General features: G+C 60.4%; 2 protein-coding genes across 2 annotated transcripts; both read right to left on the reverse strand.

The window, feature by feature from the left end:
• Window positions 1–434: 434 nt before the first annotated feature.
• MRPL12 (mitochondrial ribosomal protein L12) lies at window positions 435–4,196 on the reverse strand. The gene is made up of 5 exons (XM_079903604.1): window positions 4,008–4,196; window positions 3,226–3,412; window positions 2,969–3,052; window positions 1,077–1,211; window positions 435–979 (listed from the first exon to the last, which is right to left on the reverse strand). The coding sequence occupies exons 1-5, from the start codon at window positions 4,079–4,081 to the stop codon at window positions 863–865; spliced, it is 597 nt and encodes a 198-aa protein (XP_079759730.1). The 5' UTR covers window positions 4,082–4,196; the 3' UTR covers window positions 435–862.
• A 1,324-nt stretch (window positions 4,197–5,520) lies between these two features.
• On the reverse strand, window positions 5,521–19,014 carry HGS (hepatocyte growth factor-regulated tyrosine kinase substrate). Its single transcript, XM_079903589.1, has 22 exons — window positions 18,906–19,014; window positions 17,335–17,419; window positions 16,936–17,011; window positions 16,471–16,563; window positions 14,848–14,971; window positions 13,686–13,738; window positions 13,196–13,264; window positions 12,397–12,521; window positions 11,283–11,361; window positions 11,118–11,216; window positions 10,934–11,029; window positions 10,233–10,271; window positions 10,015–10,155; window positions 9,855–9,914; window positions 9,144–9,354; window positions 8,631–8,803; window positions 8,416–8,556; window positions 8,156–8,333; window positions 7,304–7,437; window positions 7,099–7,218; window positions 6,852–6,941; window positions 5,521–6,433 (listed from the first exon to the last, which is right to left on the reverse strand). Exons 1-22 carry the CDS (start codon window positions 18,940–18,942, stop codon window positions 6,323–6,325), a joined length of 2,334 nt encoding a protein of 777 aa, XP_079759715.1. The 5' UTR covers window positions 18,943–19,014; the 3' UTR covers window positions 5,521–6,322.
• Window positions 19,015–19,115: the final 101 nt, after the last annotated feature.

Below are 19,115 nucleotides of genomic sequence, written 5' to 3' on the forward strand. Positions count from 1 at the left end.
GGCCGCCTGCCATGGGCCAGTGAGGAAGGAATCTACCGCCCCCTCCCGGGCCCCGCTGAGATGGAGCTTCCCCAGGAGAAGGAAGACAGGGGTCCTTGGAGCAGGAGGGCACTAGGCAGGGCCTGCAAGCTTGGGCGGCCACGGCCATCTGTAAACACCACTCTGGCACCAGGCCACCTCTCGCACCTCGCCCCTGGCTCCACGACACAGCTCCCTGAGCCCCCTCTAAGGGAGCAGCTGACACCAACTGCTGCAGGTTGCAAAACACATCCTCCTGCCTGCTGGGCAGCCTCTCACAGGGCTGCTGTGCCCACTTATGGTACACACCTCACTCCCACCTGCCCAGGCCAGGGGCTGCATGTGCTATTGAAGACCGCCAAAGTTTAAGGGCAAGGAGTTCCACAGGCGCCCCACACCAGCTCCCAGGTGAAGATCTGGTACCAGCCACGCAGCAGCTGCTGCCCCTGCAAGCAGGACAGGCAATGCCCAGAGCCCCCTGTGCTGCCTCTGGGCTGCTGTCTGCAGTGGGATCTCAGAGGACAGCCCCCTGCATATAGTGCCCACCTGACAAACAACTCCACACACAGGGCCTGGACAATGCATTTTTCCCAGCAGCCACAGCGGGGCATGTACACTCTTGGTAGTTTCTAGAGTCCTCCCTGGGGCTGAACGGGCAGTGGCTGCCCCTCCCTCTCCATCTCAGCAGGTCCATCCACATCTGTCCCAGAACGGAGTTGGCCATGTAGTGCGGGTGCCCAGTTCTGCTCCGAGGCCACTCTGTCCGCTGAGCCTGGGTGCTTCGCGAGGAGCAGGTAGAGCCCCCCTCGGGGCCCGGGACCCCTGTCCACAGTCCTCTGGGCGGCTACTCCAGAACCACGGTGCCGCCCACCGCCTCTAGGGCCGCCTTGATCTTCTCGGCCTCGGCCTTGGCCACATTGGCTTTGATTTCCTGAGGCAGGGATTCCACCAGCTTCTTTGCCTGCCAGAGAGCAAAGTCAGAACCTGGCCTGGGCCTGGGCAGGCCTGAGAGCTGTCAGTGACGGTGGGAGAGGGCTGTGCGGTGCACGGAGCCTCACCTGGACGAGGTTGATGCCCTGGACGAAGTTCTTGATTTCCTTGATCAGCTTCACCTTGTCCACAGGTTTTGCCTCTGTCAGGCGGACGGTGAAATGCGTCTGTTCTTTTGGTTTGGGGATGTCTTCTTCTGCTGCCTGGGGGATGGAGGGAGGGAGGAAGTGGGTGGCGAGATGAGAAAGGATGGGGTGAAGCAAGCAGATTCACTCCTGGGCCACCATGTCCTGTAACCCCAAAGGCAAGGCCCAGGCCGGCTGCCCAGCAAAGCCTACGATCCCAGTGGGAGGCCACAGCAGGCCAGGTAGACCCAGGCTGCCCAACTGGGCGCTCTTCCTCCCTCACCCACTCCGCTCCATCTCTCCAGAGGCTGCTCGAAAACTGCCTTCTGTCCCCACCACCCAGCACTCTAGTTTCCTTGTCCTTTAAAAATTGTAACTTACGAGACAAGGAAGAGCGACACCAAAAGTGCTCTGCACATAAAATAACGCTACAGAAAAGCAGTGTTGGTGCAGCGGTCAGCCAAGCCCAAGGTTACATACTGATGACAAATATACAATCAGCTTCAGCTCCACCAAATGACCAACGATGGGACGACCGGGCATGACAGAGCTCCTACTGTCACGAGTGAGGACTGCAGCGCCCCTAGAGCAAGGACCACATGACCCAACAGCCTGGGGCAGTCCTGGTTTGGGTCTGCTGCCTAATTATTAACAGCACCCCTTTATTCTTAAAAGTGCTCCAGTTTAGACAAGTTACACAGTCTCTCTCTCCTTGCCCCAAATGTTCAGACTGTAAAGCCACCTTCCAGTTCACAGTAGAGGGAGAAGTGGATGACGCTGGTGGAACCATCAGACACATCTGGGACGTGGGACGTTCCACAGGACCCCTGACTTGGTTTCCTTAGTAGGTGATGGCTGGGGGGACGGGGCTGAGGGCAGCGACCCAGATTTAAGAGGCTTGAGAAACCCAACAACCAAATGCAACACACAGACCTTGTTTGGATTTGAGTAAACCGACTGTTTTAAAGAAAGTCTGGAACTATTAGCAAAACTTGAAAGGGCTGGGATAGAAAACCCTGCTAATTGTACTTGTTGTGCAAAAAAGCTCACGGCAAGGATGCTGGTCAGAATGGATGCTGCAGCACACGAGGCAAAACAGATCTGAAATCTGCCTCAATCTTCAAGAGATGGGAGAAGCAAATATGGCAAAACCTTTACGATTATTGAGGCTGGGAGATGGATATATGGGTAATTGTATTATCATTCCTCCTTTTGTTACAAGTTCGAGACTTGTAACAAAAATTACAAATAACCCAAACCAAACCATACCCAAAATTAGTTTGTGGACTCAAGTCTTCTGGTTTCCACAAAGAGACCCAAAGTTGCCCCAGCCATCCAGAGGATGGGGCTGCCCCTCACCTCCCCCACTCTCTGCTCCAGACTGACATGCTCTATGGCCCACGTGCCTGCCATCCCTCTGCCTCGCTGTCATCCTCAACTCCTCAAATTTTCCCTCAGAGTCACCTCCTCATTGCAGCCTTCCTTGAAACTGTAACCCTCCCCGTTTCTTAAGTTTCTTCCTTTTTCTTTTCCCCGTTCTGTTTGATAAAATTTCTTTTTTTCTCGTTTTCTCTCCTTTGGCTGTTCCCCTTCTACTAGGAACGTGGTCTTCATATGGGCAGGGACCTGCACATCCTTGGCAGGGAGGAGGTCCCAGGGAGGCTGCAGGGGCACCCATAGCCAGAAAGCGCACGCAGACTCGCAGCGTGTGTTTGGTTGATGCAGAAGCCAGATGAGGGACGAAGAGAGAAACCTGGCTATGTGAGGTGAGGCAAGACGGCAGCTGGACACCAGAGAAACACCTCTTTGTGCACGGGACCCCAGCCTGATCTCACCTCGGGGGCTGCTGCGGCAGGGGCAGCACCAGGCACCACGCCACCCATCGGCATGAACCCCACATCCTGGATCTTCAACGTTTTCTGCAGGAACAGAGAAAGGTAGTTTCAGGAGCTGGCCATCACACCAAGACACGCTCAGGGACATGCCTGGCAAGATCCTTGCATTCATGGAGCACCCTTTGGACAATTTACCAAATTCCCAAATACCCCAGGAAAGGGCCCCAGACCTCCCTACCCGGCCTGGGCCATGATACCTTCAGGAGCTCGTTGAGGTCTGAGATCTCCAGCAGCGTGAGGCTGGCAATGTCCTGGACCAGCTGCTGGATCTTGGGGGGGTACTCCTTGGGGGTGTTATCCAGGGGGGCACCAGCAAGGGCCTCCCCCCCTCGATGGCTGCTGCATCTCATCAGGCGCACGGAGCAGACACGAGGTACCTGTTGCCTAACCCCCATTCAAACAGAGTCATCAGCCTGGCACAAGCAGGTGACACGGACCAGGTAGGTAGGTGCCATGAGCTCAGAAGATCTAGCTCCTTGGTCCTGACTCAGGTTCTCAGACTCCAGGGTCCACGTGGATAAGAAAGGGATTTCCCAACTACTTTATGTTCTTCAAAGGGCCTTAGAAACCCACGTAACTGTAATGCAGACACGCTACCCACGACGTTGTTTCCGGCTTGGATGAACTATACCAACCCACAAAGGTAAGGCAATTACTTGAATGCATTTTGCGGCACAAAGCCTTTCAGAACCTAGGGCCCCTGGCGGCAGAACGCCAGATCCACTCATGGAAGTCCTACCATGTCACTGTGATGCCGGGGAAACTGAAGCTCGGAAATAATCAGGGACCGGTCCAAGGTCATCCTGGGCCACGCCGGAACTATCGGCGGCCCCCGCGGTTAGGGGATCGTCAGGAGGGGGCCCCGCGCCCACCACCCCCGTAGGGACCCACCGAGTCCGGGGTGGCCCCCCGCCCGCGGACGCCGCCCCGACCTGCACCCTCAGTGCCCGGCTGCCCGGCCCTCGGCGGCCTGCGGTACCTGGCGAGGCGGAGGGCGGCGGCTCGAAGCCTAAGACACGGCCCCCATAGAAGGCTTGCGGCCGCCGGCAGCATCGCTCCGCAAGCGAGAAGGTCACACGCGGCTCCCAGTAGGAGGGACGCTCTAGCTGCCCGGACCGCCGAGCATACGCGCTGGGGGAGGACGCTCTAGCCGCCAAGACCGTCGAGCATACGCTGTGGGGAGGGCGCTCTAGCCGCCAGGACCGCCGAGCATGCGAGCTGGGTGTCGGGGGAGGACGCTCTAGCCGCCAGGACCGCCGAACATAGGGGTTGGGGATGACGCTCTAGCCGCCCGGGCCATCGGGCATAGGAGCTGGGGGAGGACGCTCTAGCCGCCAGGGCCATCGGGTATAGGAGCTAGGGAGGACGCTCTAGCCGCCAGGGCCGCCGAGGAAACGAGCTGGAGGAGGACGCTCTCACCTCGACTTGCCTCCTCTCGCTCCCAGGTTACCCCGAAGACGATGGACGGGACAGGCGCAGACAACTCTGTGGTGGCGGCCGGACAGCGGCTGGCCCGGGCTCTCCGCCCCGGGGGGTGAATGAAGCCCAGAGAAGGCTGAGCCACGGCGTGGGTTCCGTCCGAGTCGGGCTGGACCCCCGGGCAGTCCCACTAGGGACGACCGGCCGGGACTTGGCCCTATTGGACGGCACAGTAATGCCTGCACCCGAGCCCGGGCTCGTGAAGTTTGCGCTACCGCAGGGCGGGCTCGAGGGTCCCCAGTTCCCTTCCTGGGTAGCTTCGCCCCGGGGGTCCGGCTGTCCGTGGCCTGTGGTCACCTGGCGGCAGGAGCGCCCCTACCCTCTGGGCCGCCTTCTCCTCGGTTTCCTCCTGTACCTAAACGGCTGCCTTTCCGGCCAGCACGGGCGCACCTTTTGTCCTTCCGTCCTGGCCACCCTGGAAGCCAGGCCGCCGCCCTCCGCCTGGACCAGACCCGCAGGGAGCTCGGGACTCGGCTTACAGCGTCTGCTAAGGGTTGTGATTGAGCCCGGAAGGGGTCAGACGGGGTCCTGGGAGAAGAGCATTTGTAAGCCTGGGCTCTGTCTCCACCTGCCAGAAGCCTCTGCATCCCTGCCTTAGTCCAGCTCCTAAACATCTGGCACATGGGGTATCCCAAGCCCTTCAGGTCCTGGGGCCTTTCCTCTTTAGATGCAACAGAGAGCATGCCCCCTCGCTGCTGTCCCAGACGCCACAGATGATTTCCTAAGAGCCCAGGCAGAACAGCCCTGACTTTAGATCAGAGCCAGGAGACAGCGCTGCTCTCGGCCCAGCACCTCTGTGATTCTGGCCATTCCTTTGACGTGAGCTCTGTGCCTATTAAACTAGTCCATTCCTTCGCAGACAAGCTAAAATGGGGGTCACCCAAGAGGTCTGTCCAAAGTCTGTGAAATGTTCCGAATCCTGAATGCAAGAGGCTGCGAGTCTGCGTTGTCTTAAATGTTTTCTTCTAGGCTACGACTCTCAACTGGCATCCCAGACTCAGACTGGCGTCAGGGCAGCACAGGGCTGGGTGGAGAGAGGACAGCTCCTCAGTGCTCAGTCTCAGGGAGGAAAACAGCAGATCTCAAGGCAGAGCAGCATCTACCAGTTGAGACTCCTGTGGAGCTGGGCCTGGGGCGAGAGGCAGCTGGCCTGTGGGGAGGCACCTTATACACCCCTGTCCACAGCTGGACCAGCTGCTCAGCACCTCTCTGTGCAGACACCCGAATACTTGTTGAAAGACATTTTATTATCACTGTTCCATTCTGTCTACTCAGGGCACTGGATGAGATGACGGCTCAGAAGCAGAGAAGCTGGAGACAGGCCCCACCCTTCCTGTGAGGGCCAGAGCACCCCTGCTGACAGCCTGCAGGGGAGGACTCTGGGGAGCACTCACGCTAGTCACAGGCCACAGGCCCTAAGGTGTCCTGGGTGGGAACGGGAGGGCATGAGCTGTGTGGGGCAGAGACCCCACTCCACCTGGCCCTCTCGGGACCCGACGTGCTGGGCTGGGGGCTTCCTCTCAGAGAAAGTCCTTCCCTACCACCCTCCCCGCCGAGGCCCAGCCCTGGGGAGAGGAGCCAGACACCAACTCAAGAAGACAGGGACAAGGATGGGGCCTGGGGGGGGACGAGAAGCCAGCAGGTGAGGACAAAGATGGAAAAGGGCCAGGGTGAAGGGTCACCCTGCCCGTGCAGAGCAGGGACACTACACGCAGAGGGGAGAGAACGAGGCAGAAGGACGACGCTAGTTAGAGACGGAGGCGGTGGTTTTGGAGAACCGTAGTGTTACTCTGGATGGGGAGCTCCCAGCCGTGGTCAGTCAAACGAGATGAGCTGGGCTTCGCTGCCCTGTGGCGGCGGCCCCTGTGGCGGCGGCTGCTGGGCCACTGGGGGCTGCTGCTGGGGAGGGCCGCTAGAGGGCGCCATCTGTTGGGGGGGGGACACATGGCCCATCGGTCTGTCCTCCCTCTCCAGGCCCCAGCCACCCCACCCTATACCGGCTCCTCTCCAGAACATGCCACATCCCAGCCTTGCCCTGGTACTCAGGCCCCTCGAGCCCACCCTCCCGACTCCCTGCACTCTTCCTGTCCCCAGCAGAGCCCAGACCCCAGGTGTTCCCGATTCATGTCTGTGGACCGGAGATGATGTGACCTTGGGCTTTTTAGTAAATGCGTGGTTTGGCACCTGTAGGTGTTGCTAAGTGTCTGTCCTGGTCCTGCCCGCAGAGCAGCCGTCCTGCCCCACACTGGCTGCACTTCCCAGGGCAGCCCCGCTGCTGAGGGGGGTCCACAGCAAAACCTGTCCCCCGTCATGACCCATGGTGTTGGCCCCGGGAGAGGCTCACCTGCGGGTACACGGGCTGCTGCCCCGAGATGTAGGGCTGCTGCGGGGGCGGCAGAGGTGCGTCTTGGCCGGGGAGGGTGGGCATGAGATTCTGTGGAGGATAAAACAACCCCACACTGAGAAAGGAGCTCTGTAACCAGATAAACACCAACCAGCGAGGAGAGGGCAGTGGAGGGGACGTGGGGCGATGAGCAGAGAGTGGAGCCTGCCCAGCACTGCCGCCACCCGATGCCCCCACAACCTCTCACCTGCATGCCGTAAGGCTGGTAGCCCATGGACACTGACTGGCTCCCCATGTAGCCCATGGTGCTGGACTGTGGAGGCTGGGAGATGGCCGGGAGGCTCTGCGGGGCCTGGGAAGCCACGTTCTATGGAGGGGAGGAGGCAATGGAAGAAGGCTGAGCCCAGTTGCCCCAGTGGCCTTGTAGGGGAGGGGGCGGCCTTCCCACCTACCTGATAGCCCTGCGTGGGAGTGGGCTGGTAGGATGAGTAGGCTGGGCTGGTGGTGGGCCCGGTGGGGCCCTGAGGGGCTGCCTGCGTGCCAGCGGCCCCTGCTGTGTACATGTAAGCGCTTACCATGCTGGGATCTGGAGGAAAAGAGGAAAGAGCTCACCACCCCGAAGTGGCGAGGACGGTGGGGGCCCTCTTCTGACCTTTCCTTCTCTTTATGACTTTTGGAACCAAGTTTGTGTTTCACATTCTCACGAAACGAAAGTAAGTGAAATCAACAAAGATAGCAAAGGACCCCCAGAATGTCACACTCTCCGAAGACCAGTGACACCCAAACAGGGGTTGTCTGCAAGATGACGGGCCAGTGCTCTTTGGGAAGTCAGTGTCACAGAATGCCAGGGCAGACCAAGAAACATTCTAGATTAAAGGAGGTGAGAGAAGCAGGACAGCTAAACATGTGACGGGTTTCCTGTTGTCACGAACGGGGTACTGGGACTCTGTGGGAGCTGAGCCGGCTATGGACACAGTCACAACACGGCCTCAGAGCCCTTGTTCCGGCATCTGTACCCAGGCCGTGGGGAGCATCCTGGTTTAGCAAATGCACCGAGGCCTCTAGGAGTGAAAGGCGTCACACCTGCCATGCACCCTAAATCGGGTCAGAAGAAAAAGTGTGTGTGGAGAGGGCAAGTGCTGACAAGGAAATGTCTGGGAATCTGAAAAATTCTTTGTACCATTCTGCCAACTGTTTTGTAACTCTGAAATCACACTGAAATAATAAAAGAAGAAAGGGATAGGGTCCGGGGCTCATCTGGGCTGTCGGCCCTCCGCCCGTCCGCCCCACCCCCACCCCGTTACCTGCTGCGGCCCCAGGCATGCTGGGGTAGGGGCCGCTGGTGGCTGGGGCCGGCTGGCTCATGTACATGGTGTGCATGGGAGAGCCCTCCACTGAGCCCGCTGGGCTGAAGGTCCCCGCAAAGCTTGCTGGGCCAGAGGGCTGGTACAGCACGCCCCCCGCTGCAGGCATGGCCTGGAGCTGGGGATAGAGAGACGGCTTTCAGGGCAGTTCTCAGTTACCAGGGTGCCTGGAGGGAGTGGGACGTGTGGCAGGCACGTGCCTGGGCATAGGGCAGGGAGAAGGCTGGCATCTGGGCCCGCATCTGGATGGTCTGCTTCTGCTGCTCCAGGCGCATCTGCCGCTCCTTCTCCTGCTCCTGCAGGCGCTGGATGGCCAGCTGCCGCTGCACCTCCAGGTACTCCTGTGGGCCATGAGGCAGCCGTCAGTGCTGGCTTTGCCCCCCACACCCCCAGGGCTGGGCCGCCGCTGCCGCACCTGCTTCTTCTGCCGCATGATCTCCAGCTTCTGGGCCAGCTGGATCTGGCGCTGGCGCTCGGCCTCCTCGGCTGCGCGGCGCAGCTTCTCCCGGTGCTCCTCCCGCAGGGCACTGAGTGCCCCCCGGGCGTCACGGATCTGCGCCAGCTTGTCCTGCAGCCCCTCGTAGTACACTGTGGGGAGAGGGCAGAGCGGGGGCCTTGGCAATGGCTCCCCAGCTGAGCGCTTGTCAACAGGGCACAGCTGGCATAAGGGCTCCAGGGTGGGTGGGCAAGCACGCACGCACGCACACACTTCCTCCAGCTGACTGTCCGGCGCTCAGTGGGACGTTTCCTGCCACTGGGACTATTTCTTGTAGAACCCAAGGTCCCTCAGGGCAGCCCTGCCCACACGACCCCAGGCCTGATGACGCCTGGTGGAGGGCACCCACTGCCCCGAGGGGATGTGGCCGGCCCCTGACGGGAGCCCCCGTAGCCCCGGAGGGACGCCCGGGAGGGTGTGTGCGGCACCTACGCCTGCGCTCATCCAGCTGGTTGAGCAGCTCGAGCAGCTGGGGGTGCATGCCGTTGATGGACTGGAAAAGGGACAGCACGGCTGAGTCGTTGGTGATGCTGCGGCCCCGCACGTGGTTGCTCTTCATGCGGTTGACAAAGGTGGTGACGGCATTCTGCAGGGCTTTCAGGAACTGTGCGTGGCTCTCCTCCGACTCCCCATTCTGGTATTGCTGCCGGGGCACAGGGGGTCTGGCTGAGTGCCTCCTTCGCCCCCAGGTCCCCGAGCAGGGGCAGGGACCCACCATCTGGCCGCTGAGCTCCGAACCTGCTGCACATCTGACTTGGTCCTCCCGGTGGGTCTGCAAGGGGCACCCTCAGCACCCGGTTCACACGTGAGGAAACTAAGGCCCAGGGAGGCTTGGGTTTTACCCAGAGACGCAGTGTGGCCGAGACAAGGCTGTCCTGGCTCTAGCCTCGTATTCCCCTGGGCACCAAAGTACAGAGCCCCAGAATATTCCAATCCATTCAGGGTAGGCCGCGAGTAGCCGAGCTCTGGCCCACAGCCAGCCCAGTGAGGTTCAACGGAGAGCCATGAGCTGCAATGGCCTGCCTCCAGGAGGTCACTGAGGACACAGCTCGGCCCTCCTGATAGATGCCTGGGCAGGGCCTAGCACACTGCGCTCCGGGAGGCCAAGTATGCCCCCAGCCTGAGGAGGGAGCCATGGCTTACCTCACTAAAGGGGCCTCCGGCCGGATTTACAGGTTGAGGGTCTGTCTCCGGGAGGGAAGTCTGGAAAACACCAGAGAGTGACTGGGACTCCGCCCCTGGCCTGTCCTGGCAGCCCCCTCCCAAGGGACCATGGCCAGGAGCCTGAGAGCAGCCCCCTTACCTCCACACTGGCAGGGACTGTGTGTGCCTCCCCAGGCTGGGCGGCGGGCTCTGCCAGAGGCACCGGTGCAGATGGCGTGGGGCTCTTCCGAGCCTCCTCCTGCTTCTTCTCCCAGTAGTTCCGGTTGAGGTACCGGGCGAGCTGCACAGGCAAGAGGGGGTCACTCCCAAGGGCCAGGAGGCAGCAAGGGGAAAGCACCACACACAGGGTGTCCTCACCTCGGGGTCGATGTCTTCAGCCAGAGGCGCCGACGAGTTCTGGGGAGATGTGGGGGGTGTGAGGCGTCATAGGCCGGAGCAGCAGCAACCCTGGCCATCGCTCAGGAGGCCTGGATGACGCAGCCGTGACAGTGGACCCTAGAGGCTGGCCAAAGCCTGTCTGAACCCCAAGGGGCTCCAAAACTGTAGAAAGGGCGCAGCGTGGTGCCCCACCAGCCCTCCCACGAACCACAGGTACAGGTGGGCAGGTGGCAGGGCTGCTCTCAGCCCCACCCACAGAGCCCTGCAGAGTTTGCAAGTGACTTTCTAAACCTTTTCTCCCACCTGCCACCCACCCCCTATTTACAAAGAGAACTGAGGCCAAAGAGAGGCTGGGTCCATCCCCAAAAAGCAGACCTGTGACGGCCCCACTGAAGGCCAGAAAAACGCAAAGCCCCTTTGACCCCAGGGGTTCTCACCTCCTCCTGCTCTTGGGGGTGTGAAAGAGACCAGGGTCTCGACAGTGAGACCGCCAGCCTTTACAGTGCCCTCTATCCCACAAGGGTCCCGACCAGGGAGCTGAGACCCGTGGGCGCCAGGCCGCACCCTGCCCCTGCCCATGAGACATGTGCCTCTAGGTTGGGGCACCCCCCCCCCGCCTCCCCACCCCACCATGGGAAGGGGGTCCAAGCCAGTGGGGCTGAGCCGGAGGGCGCGCTCACCACGGGCGAAGAGTACAGGCTGCTGGCAGGGGGTGCTGACGAGGCCACAGGTGTGGGCTCCGCCTTGGGGTACGCGGCATAGGCCGACTTCTGTCTCTGCAGGAGAACCAGGAGAAGGGTGTCGCGAGGGTGCCCCCGGACTCCCCTGGCAGCCCCAGACTCAGTGAGGCCACCCCCGGCTCACCATCCTCTCCTTCTCTTCGGCCTCGGACTGCGACAGGGCCAGGGCCAGCTGCAGCTCCTCTTCCTCTTGCAGGGCCGTCTCATCCCTCTTCGGGGGCAGCTGAGGATGGCAGGGCAGGGTGAGCCGGGCCCAGGGCTGAGGCGCCCCCGCAGGCCCGGGCAGTACCTGGGACTGCTGCGACAGGGGGCTGGTCAGGTACTCCGGGGGCAGCTCCGTCGTCGAGGCAGCCTTTCCCTCCGCTTTCCTGGAGGAGACAGGACGCTGTACGTTATCGGGCACTGTACCCCTGGCCCCCCACAAGTTCTCAGGACACAGCCTGGGGCTTCCCTCTGACGTCCCCACAGAAGGAAGACGGGGGTTCCACAGACCACATTCCAGAGAAAAGCTGGACCCTCAAACCAGCTGTCACCTCTGGGCTGTGGAGCCCTGGGTAAGTCACTGGCCTCAGCTACAGCTCCCCCTCCTGCAAATGGGGCTCAAACACCCGCCTGGCTCCGGCTTTCCACAGAAAAGGACCTCCTGGTGGAGCAGCCTGCAGACACCACTTCACCAAGGGATCAGATTCCATCACTGATGCTGGGACAGATGGACAGCACAGGCTCCCAGGCCAGAACCTGTCTCTAACCACGAGGAAACCTTGGACCCAAACCTAGGGATGTGCCACAACGGCCTAGGCCCCTCAGCGACGTCCTCGTCACAAAAAATGAAGCAAATAAAACATGCTGGGTTAGGAAACTGATGTGGTGGCTGGGTCCTGACAGGACAAAACCGCCGCAGGATGTTACTGGGACACGGGAACCCTGGACAGGGACTGGGCAGTAGGTGTCAGAACCACGCTGATGCTAAATGCCCCAACTCGACAGCCGGCAGCAGTCACATGGGGAAAGTTCATCCAGGGAAGCGCACGTAGGAGGTCGAGGCGAGGAGGACAGGGTGCCTGCAGCTCACTCTCAACTGGTTCGGGACACAACGCGTACGTGTCTGGACACGCAGGCAGATGCGGGGAGGGCAGGTGTGATGGAGTCAATGGGGCCGAGGGACCCGGGCTGCGGGAGGAGCAGGGTGTGTGTGTGGTCTCCAGACTGTTCCTGCATCTCTTCTCTAAGTGTCACTCCCAAACTAAGACGTTACAAAAAGAAACCTGAGCAATTAGCTAGCAGGTCTCAGAGCCGGGGGCCCTGCTGGGCTCTGTCCAAGTCTGCCGCTCCCCCCGCCTCCTTCGCCCGCCCCCGATTACCAAGGTAGAAGCTGGCTCCGCTCAGTGTCCAAGGGGACTTACTTGTTGAGCTGCTCGTAGCAGGGCTCGCACACACGCACCTCCTTCTCGATGCCAAACTTGGGGATGGTGGAATACTTGGAGGAGCATTTGCCGCAGAAGATCTGGCCGCATGCCCGGCAGTGGTGCTGCGACACGGGACAGGTCAGGGCAGCCTGGCCGGCCACCCCTCACGCCCACCCCCCGCCCAGCACCGCCCACTGCAGGACGCGCCAGACCAGGTCTCCCAGGCCAGGGTGGGCAGAAGGCAAGCCCAGGAGGCCACAAAGGCCCTGGGGGAACAGGGTGCACTTGCAAGCTCTCAACTGTAGCCTCCACTTTGAGGAAAAGAAGTCAAATTACGAAGAAAAATTCACAAAAAACATGCATGAGTTGTCCCGATAAACGAGTTTTGCTGGACGGTGAGTCCGGTGAGTCTGCTCAGATGCCCCAGGCCCCAGCCTTTGCCATGGCCAGCCTGGGCTTCGGTGGGAAGAGGGAGGGTCCAAGCTGCACAGGCCAAGTCAGCTGAGGAGACTTGGCCAAGGGGCTATTGGCCGAGGCAACGCAGACCCAAACCCCCAGCCCCGGGCGTGGGGTATACTCCCGTTCCCAGAGGGGTGCAGCCTTGCCCGAACTTCCCCTGACAGCACTGACCATCAGACACCAACCCTAGGTGACCACACTCCCTACACTGCCAGGTCCCAGCCAAGACAGAAAGGCCCGTGCGTGGGTGCGGTGGCCTTGTGATGACAGCAGGTGGCCTGGGGTCTGCCCCGGCCAGGCGTGGAGCCAGGTCCCTCCCCAAGGCGGGTGCACTCACCTTGCGGGTCATGACCCCGAACTGCACTCGGCACCGGTGGCACTCCTCAGCATCCACCCAGTCGGGGGCCTGGGGACAGGCAGAGTCGGGTCACATAGTCCCTGCCCTCCCTGCCGATCCCCGCTTCCCACAGGTGTGTGCAAGGGACTGGAGCCAACTCACTGCAGGCATGACTCGAGGAAGGATCCCCCTCCAAAACAGTCTTCCTTTCTTTCTAAAGACCTTACAGCAAGACTTCCTTCCCACAGCTTTGGGGATATCTAAGTATTTGTCTTCACGGCTGTGGGAACCACAGCCCGAAGGCACCTTGAACTGGTTCCTGTCTCGACCTGCAGACACAGCTGCATATTCTACTGAAAAAAGTCAAGCTTTCTCGTTCTTGAGACAGATCAGCAGCTCACCTGCTGCCAACAAGCCCAGATCCCAGGGCTTCCCTTCTGCCTTCTCACAGCAGCCTAACTCCTAGACCTCCAGCACCCCGTGAACTCACTCTCTCCGCCGCAAACATGGCATCGCTCTCCTTGAACTCCGGGAAGACGTGTCCTGGAGAAAGGAGGCCGCTGTTACCGCCAAGTGCTGCCTAGTGGGCGAGGCCCATAGCCTCACCTGCCCGAACCCATCTGCCCTGAGGCCTCCAGAGCTGCATCCTAGCTCTTGGCATCTGCCTCCCCAAACAGACAGAAGAGCCCAGAGCCCCGGGGCAGAAGGCACGGTGACCCCACACTGGGCAAGGGCGCCTTGGGGCACAGCTCAGCCGGCCCGCCCCCCAGCTGGGGTGGCTCCCCACAGGCCGCTCTGTCCTGGGGACCACACACAGAGCCAGGCATTGCTCCCACCTCATCAAGGCCTCATAGACATTCCCCAGTCCATCTGGCTCCTGGTCCCGCACCCCAGCCAGGCATGCTTCCCAGAGCTCTTAAAAGTTGGAGTTCCTAAGCTGTTTTTTGAGACATGGACCCCTTGGGAATCCCATGAAAGCTTTGTTTTTGTTTTTGGCCATGCCGTGTGGCTTATGGGGATCTTAGTTCCCCAACCAGGGGTCCACCCAGGCCCCCAGCAGTGAAAGCCTGGAATCTTAACCACTGAATCGGCAGGGAATTCCCCCCCGTAAAGCTTTGCGCGTTCTCTCTCGTGTATAAGGTCCAGGGATTGGGAGCTTGAGGCCAGCTCACCGACCTCATCACATAGTGTCTGCACGGTCCTGCCCACCCCGCGGCCAGCAGGCGCTGCCCCCGCTCCCACTCCATGCCTCATCTTCAGGGCCAGAGGACCTGCCCTCCCCCGCCACAGCACAGGTGGGAGAGGCCCCAGCCCAGTCCTCTCATTCCATGCCTGGTGAGAGCACCAACAAATCCTCCAAACAAGGCCTGAATCCACCGCCCTCCTTGCCAAAGCCCACCACCTCTCCGCTGGCACCGCAACAGCCGGGAGGAACGCGCGGTGGGCCTTAAGAAGCACACCTCAGCTGCCACACCCCCACTTACAACTCTCTAGGAGTTTCCGCTGTGCCCAGAGCACAGTGCTTCCCCCACTGCGCACGGGGCGGGCACAGCCACCCTTGGGCCCGCCTTGTGCAGGGCAGCCCCTCACCTCCTGGTGGCATGTCCCAGGCCTGGCGCTGGACCCTGCTGCTCCCCACTACCCTGACTCACCTTCCACCTTCATGATCTGGTACGTGTCCTGAACGACCTTGTATTTGGGCTCGTTCCGGAATGCATGCGCCCAGGCCTGAATCAGGTACAGGATCTTGTTTCGGACGTTTACTTCCACCTGCCTCTGTGGAGAAGGGAGGAAAGAAGATAAGAACCTTGGGAGAGGCAGGTGCCAAAGAGACATCTCGGCACGAAAAAGCAGCTGGCAAGACCCCAACACTCCGAGCAACTGGGGCTGGCAGAGGTGGGGCGGGTCCCCCAAGTGGGGCACCAGGGCCATGTAGTGACCCACTCCCCAGACCCAGGCCTACTTTAGGAAGCCCTGTCCCCAAGGACAAATCCATTGCACCTGTCTGCCCACTCAGGACCTGGACTTATCTTTAACCGCCTAGGTGAAGCTGCGCATCCCTCAGGTGGAGGCTCTCAAACCCCTACTGCCCCGTAACTACCTGCCTCTCCCCACCCCATCACCGTGCCCTACAGGACACTGACTGCCTAGCGAGCTCCTCAGCCTGTAACCCACTCTGTTGCCAGCTAAGGCCAGCCTCTGACAGGCAGAGCCAATCAGGCCTGGGCTGAGGAAGCAGATGCACGGTCGGCTGGCCCCCTCCTTCCAGTCATAGGCAGCGCGGGCAGGCGGGGGAGTGGCTCCAGAAAGTTCCCCACATACAGAGCCACCACCACCACCAAGCTGAAGCACAGACAAGCACATTTCTAGAGCTCTCTCAGGAGCCTGTCCACACACGATGCTCAGGATGGCGGGTCAAGGAAGCTGCTTCAAGACACCAAGCACAGCTCACGCGCCAGGGCTCCCACTCTCCCCTGTAATCGGGGTCTGGTCAGCGGACCCCTTTCCGGTAGCCCTGCCCCTGTGAGGACTCAGACCATGTACAGTGTGAACAGGACACGATTGTGCCAGGACAAGGAGGGCGGGTTCTAACTCCTCTGCTGTCACCCAGGCCAGAGCAGGGGCTGGCCAAGTCACTAGTCAGGGCTTTGGAGAAGCCCCGCCGTCAGCTCAGCCCCAGTCGGGCTCCTGGCTGTGAGGCCCACAGGCCCCCAAAGGGCCCAGGCCACAGTGGCGGCGGAGTTGGTGCTGGGGCTTCACTCCCTGGTTGCCACCTAGGGCACCCACACCCTCAGCTCCGTGGGATGCCCCTCACCCACGGGGGGCCGGGGGGCGTGTAAAACCCACTGCCCTGGCGTCCCTGCTCTGCTGTTGCTGTTCCCTAACTCTCCCTCCACAAGCACTCATGTGCCTCCCTGCTCAGAATTCTACCCGAGCCTTTGGGGACCCCAGGCCTCCACTTACAACCTCTGCCCATGGCACACAGCTCCCTCCCCACCTTCTCCACTGCTCAGTGAGCATCCCCTGCCCTTCAAGACTCAGCTCCTGCCCCCCAGGAAGCCTTCCCAACTTTGCAGGAGGAGTGGGGTCTCCTCCACACCCCCAGATGCAGCCCCGCTGACTTCTGGGAAGGCCTGACCTCACAAGGCAGGGACCACGAACGCTCGCCTTCCAGCCCTCCAGCACCTGGCACTGTTCCCACCAGCAAAGCCCCAAGAAGCCCGTGTGGTGGCGCACCCCAGTCTGGGCCTCCCTGCTCCCCACAGAGTGCCCACCTTCAGCAGCTCCTTCAGCTCCTCCATGGTCTGCTTGTTCGCCACCTCATCATGAACCGTCTGGCCACAGTTCTTCACCACGGACTCCATGACCTGCAGGCCCCAAGGTAGGGTAGACTTAAGTCTCTGGTCAGGGCAGGAACTCCCCGTCCTGGACGGGCCCACCTCCCCACAAGAAGGCAGGCCTCAACAGGGCCCTCAGGCCACCCAGCCGGACAAGAAAGCCCGCGTTACAGCCTCTGAGGCAGGAAGCAGCCAGGGGTACACCTGCTTCTTCTAACTCTGTGTTTTATCACCAGGGACAGACACTGGAGTCAACCTCAGGGCCCACACATGTCAGCCTCAGGTGGAACAGCTGAGGCATTGCTCCCAGTCCTGCCCCACGGCCCCAGTGCCTCCACTTCTGGCGGTGTGCCCATCCCTGCTATCCCCACCAGTGCCACCTGGCGTACAGGGTCTGATTACCTCTAGGGCATACAAGGCCACGTGGGGATTCTTGTCATTGACTTTCTTCTTAATGGAGCTCACTGCATATTTTGCTCTGACAGAAAAAGGCATTGATAAAAGCAGAAAGAGAAAAAGAGAAAGAAAACAGCCTCTAAGACTGAGAAAAGCCCACCCACCATCTGGTCCCTGAGACACCCCCCAGGCAAATGTCCAGGTAACTGTGCCCTCCCAAGCTGTACAGAGAAAGTCCTTTAATCGTCCCAAGATCTCAAAAACCCCAGCACACAGACCACACAGTCCTCCACCAGGGCCTCACACGGTTGGCTTCCATCCGGGCAGGATCTTGGAAGATGAGCGGACACCAAGCAACCCTAGTCCACGGGGTGGCCACCCCATTGCTTTTGAGGGAGCACTTACTGCGTGTCCCCCTGGCGGATCAGGTCACAGATCTGGAGGATGGACTCCCAGTCGGTCTCCAGAAGAAGTTGGCTGGTCGCTTTGTCTAAGACAGAAACTCACCATTACAGGGGCTCATCCTGCTCTGTAATTCCCCAGGTGGCCCCCCACCTCAGCAACAGGCAGGAAGGACTGCCCCCTTCCCATTTTAGACATTTGGACCAAACAGAAAACTACTGAAAATGCTCCTGACACCTGACAATAACCATGAAAGCACTGTCCTTCCTGAAAGACAGACAAACAGGTTGGAAAATAACAATGGAGAACGCTGTTGTGAGCTTTTTACGTGCCAAGTGCTGTTCCAAACATTTTTACGTGAACTCACTCAATTCTCACACAACCTTAAGAGTTAGGTGGTATTTCCACCTTCTCTGAAGACAGAGAAACTGAAACAGAGAGGTGAGGTCACTGCCTGAAGTCACAAAGCTTGCTGGGGCAAAGCCAGAATTCAACACTATACTCAGCTGTTTCTCAACAAAGAGAACTCTGCTGCCTCATCCCTCAGAGTCCCTGGTTTTTCAGAAGCTTAACCTATTTGATTAGGTCTCAGCTGAGGCATGGCTGGAGAGGCATGCAGCAGAGACCCCAGTGCTCTGTTTCACGTGTTTTGTGAGGCGCAGACAGGATCGACCCGCCAAGGATTCTCCAGCTACCACCTCTAGTCTATGTCGCTGTGGCCTCAGACAGACAGATGTGCTGCTCAGGGGTTGCTCTCCAGCCCAGCCAGTACCATCTTCCCTGGAGTTGTACAAATGGTCAACATGGATCTGGGAGTAACTTCTGGACTAACCACTGAAGGCCTGAACAACCTCATAAGCTGAGCTCCTCGGCCTGTATGTTCAATGAGCAAGAAAGGCGCCTCATCTGAGGTCCCTCTGAAACCATATTCAAGGAACAAGAAGGGCAGGCTCGGGTTGACCATTCCAGTACCCAGAGCACCGATCCCAAACACAGAGCACACACGGTTTCATGGAGTGGTGGGGGCTCGCCCATAAAAATCGATTTTCCTTCCTAAAATCTGTGACCTCCAGGAGGCTCAGAAGGATCAGCTATCCACCCCAGAAAACAGAGGAAACGCCTTCCTAGCCCTGGGCGCTTCCGGGAGCCCAGTGGGGACACAGGGCGCAGGTCTGGGTCCCTGGGGAAGCAGCGCTCCAAAGAGCTTGGCAGGACCTACAGAGGACATTGCTGGCTCCACCCTCTGGGGCCCATGTATGTGTCAGAACTCCCAAATCCCATGCAACCTAGGTTTCGGTATGGAGAGTCTACTGAGATTTTACTATTTCACTGAGTCACCCGTTTTCGTGACTCAGGACGTGAGGCCTGTTCGGCCAGACGCTGGTGGTCGTTTCCCCAAGGCTCCTGGCCCGTCTCCTACGCGGACCCTCCTTTACTCGGCCGGCGCCGGGGCCGCGCCCCGGACCGCCGGCCCTGCGTCGCCTGCGCGCCCGCCCAGGGCCCGGGTGGCACGGCGGTCGCCCCGGAGCGCTGGGGCCCAGGGGCTTTCGCTCCGGGGGCGGGGGCCGCGTTACCTAGGAGACGCTCGAAGGTGCCGCTGCCGCGCCCCATGGCGACCCAGGAACCCGACCTGACGCCGCAGCTCTCCCCGCTGCGAGCCGGCGCGCCCCCGACTTCCGCTTCCGCCTGCCGTCTCGAGTGCGCGCACGCGCACGTCGCTGGCCTGCTCGCGAGCCGCGGGGAGGCGGGCCTTTCCGCTCGCCCCAGACGCTGGGCGCAGATTG

The sequence above is a fragment of the Stenella coeruleoalba genome (assembly GCF_951394435.1).
Source record: "Stenella coeruleoalba genome assembly, chromosome: 19".
In the NCBI taxonomy this organism is placed as follows: Eukaryota; Metazoa; Chordata; class Mammalia; order Artiodactyla; family Delphinidae; genus Stenella; species Stenella coeruleoalba.

Excerpts from the sequence above, each read along its gene's own strand:
- MRPL12 (XM_079903604.1), bottom strand. The coding sequence starts at position 4,081 with ATGCTGCCGGCGGCCGCAAGCCTTCTATGGGGGCCGTGTCTTAGGCTT. Across the intron at positions 3,413-4,007 it reads GCCGCCCTCCGCCTCGCCAG|GCAACAGGTACCTCGTGTCT; the intron begins GTACCGCAGGCC and ends AATGGGGGTTAG. Across the intron at positions 980-1,076 it reads AGGGCATCAACCTCGTCCAG|GCAAAGAAGCTGGTGGAATC; the intron begins GTGAGGCTCCGT and ends GCTCTCTGGCAG.
- HGS (XM_079903589.1), bottom strand. The coding sequence starts at position 18,942 with ATGGGGCGCGGCAGCGGCACCTTCGAGCGTCTCCTAG. Across the intron at positions 7,438-8,155 it reads CATGCCTGGGGCCGCAGCAG|ATCCCAGCATGGTAAGCGCT; the intron begins GTAACGGGGTGG and ends CTTTTCCTCCAG. Across the intron at positions 6,434-6,851 it reads AGCAGCCCGTGTACCCGCAG|ATGGCGCCCTCTAGCGGCCC; the intron begins GTGAGCCTCTCC and ends CCCCCCCAACAG.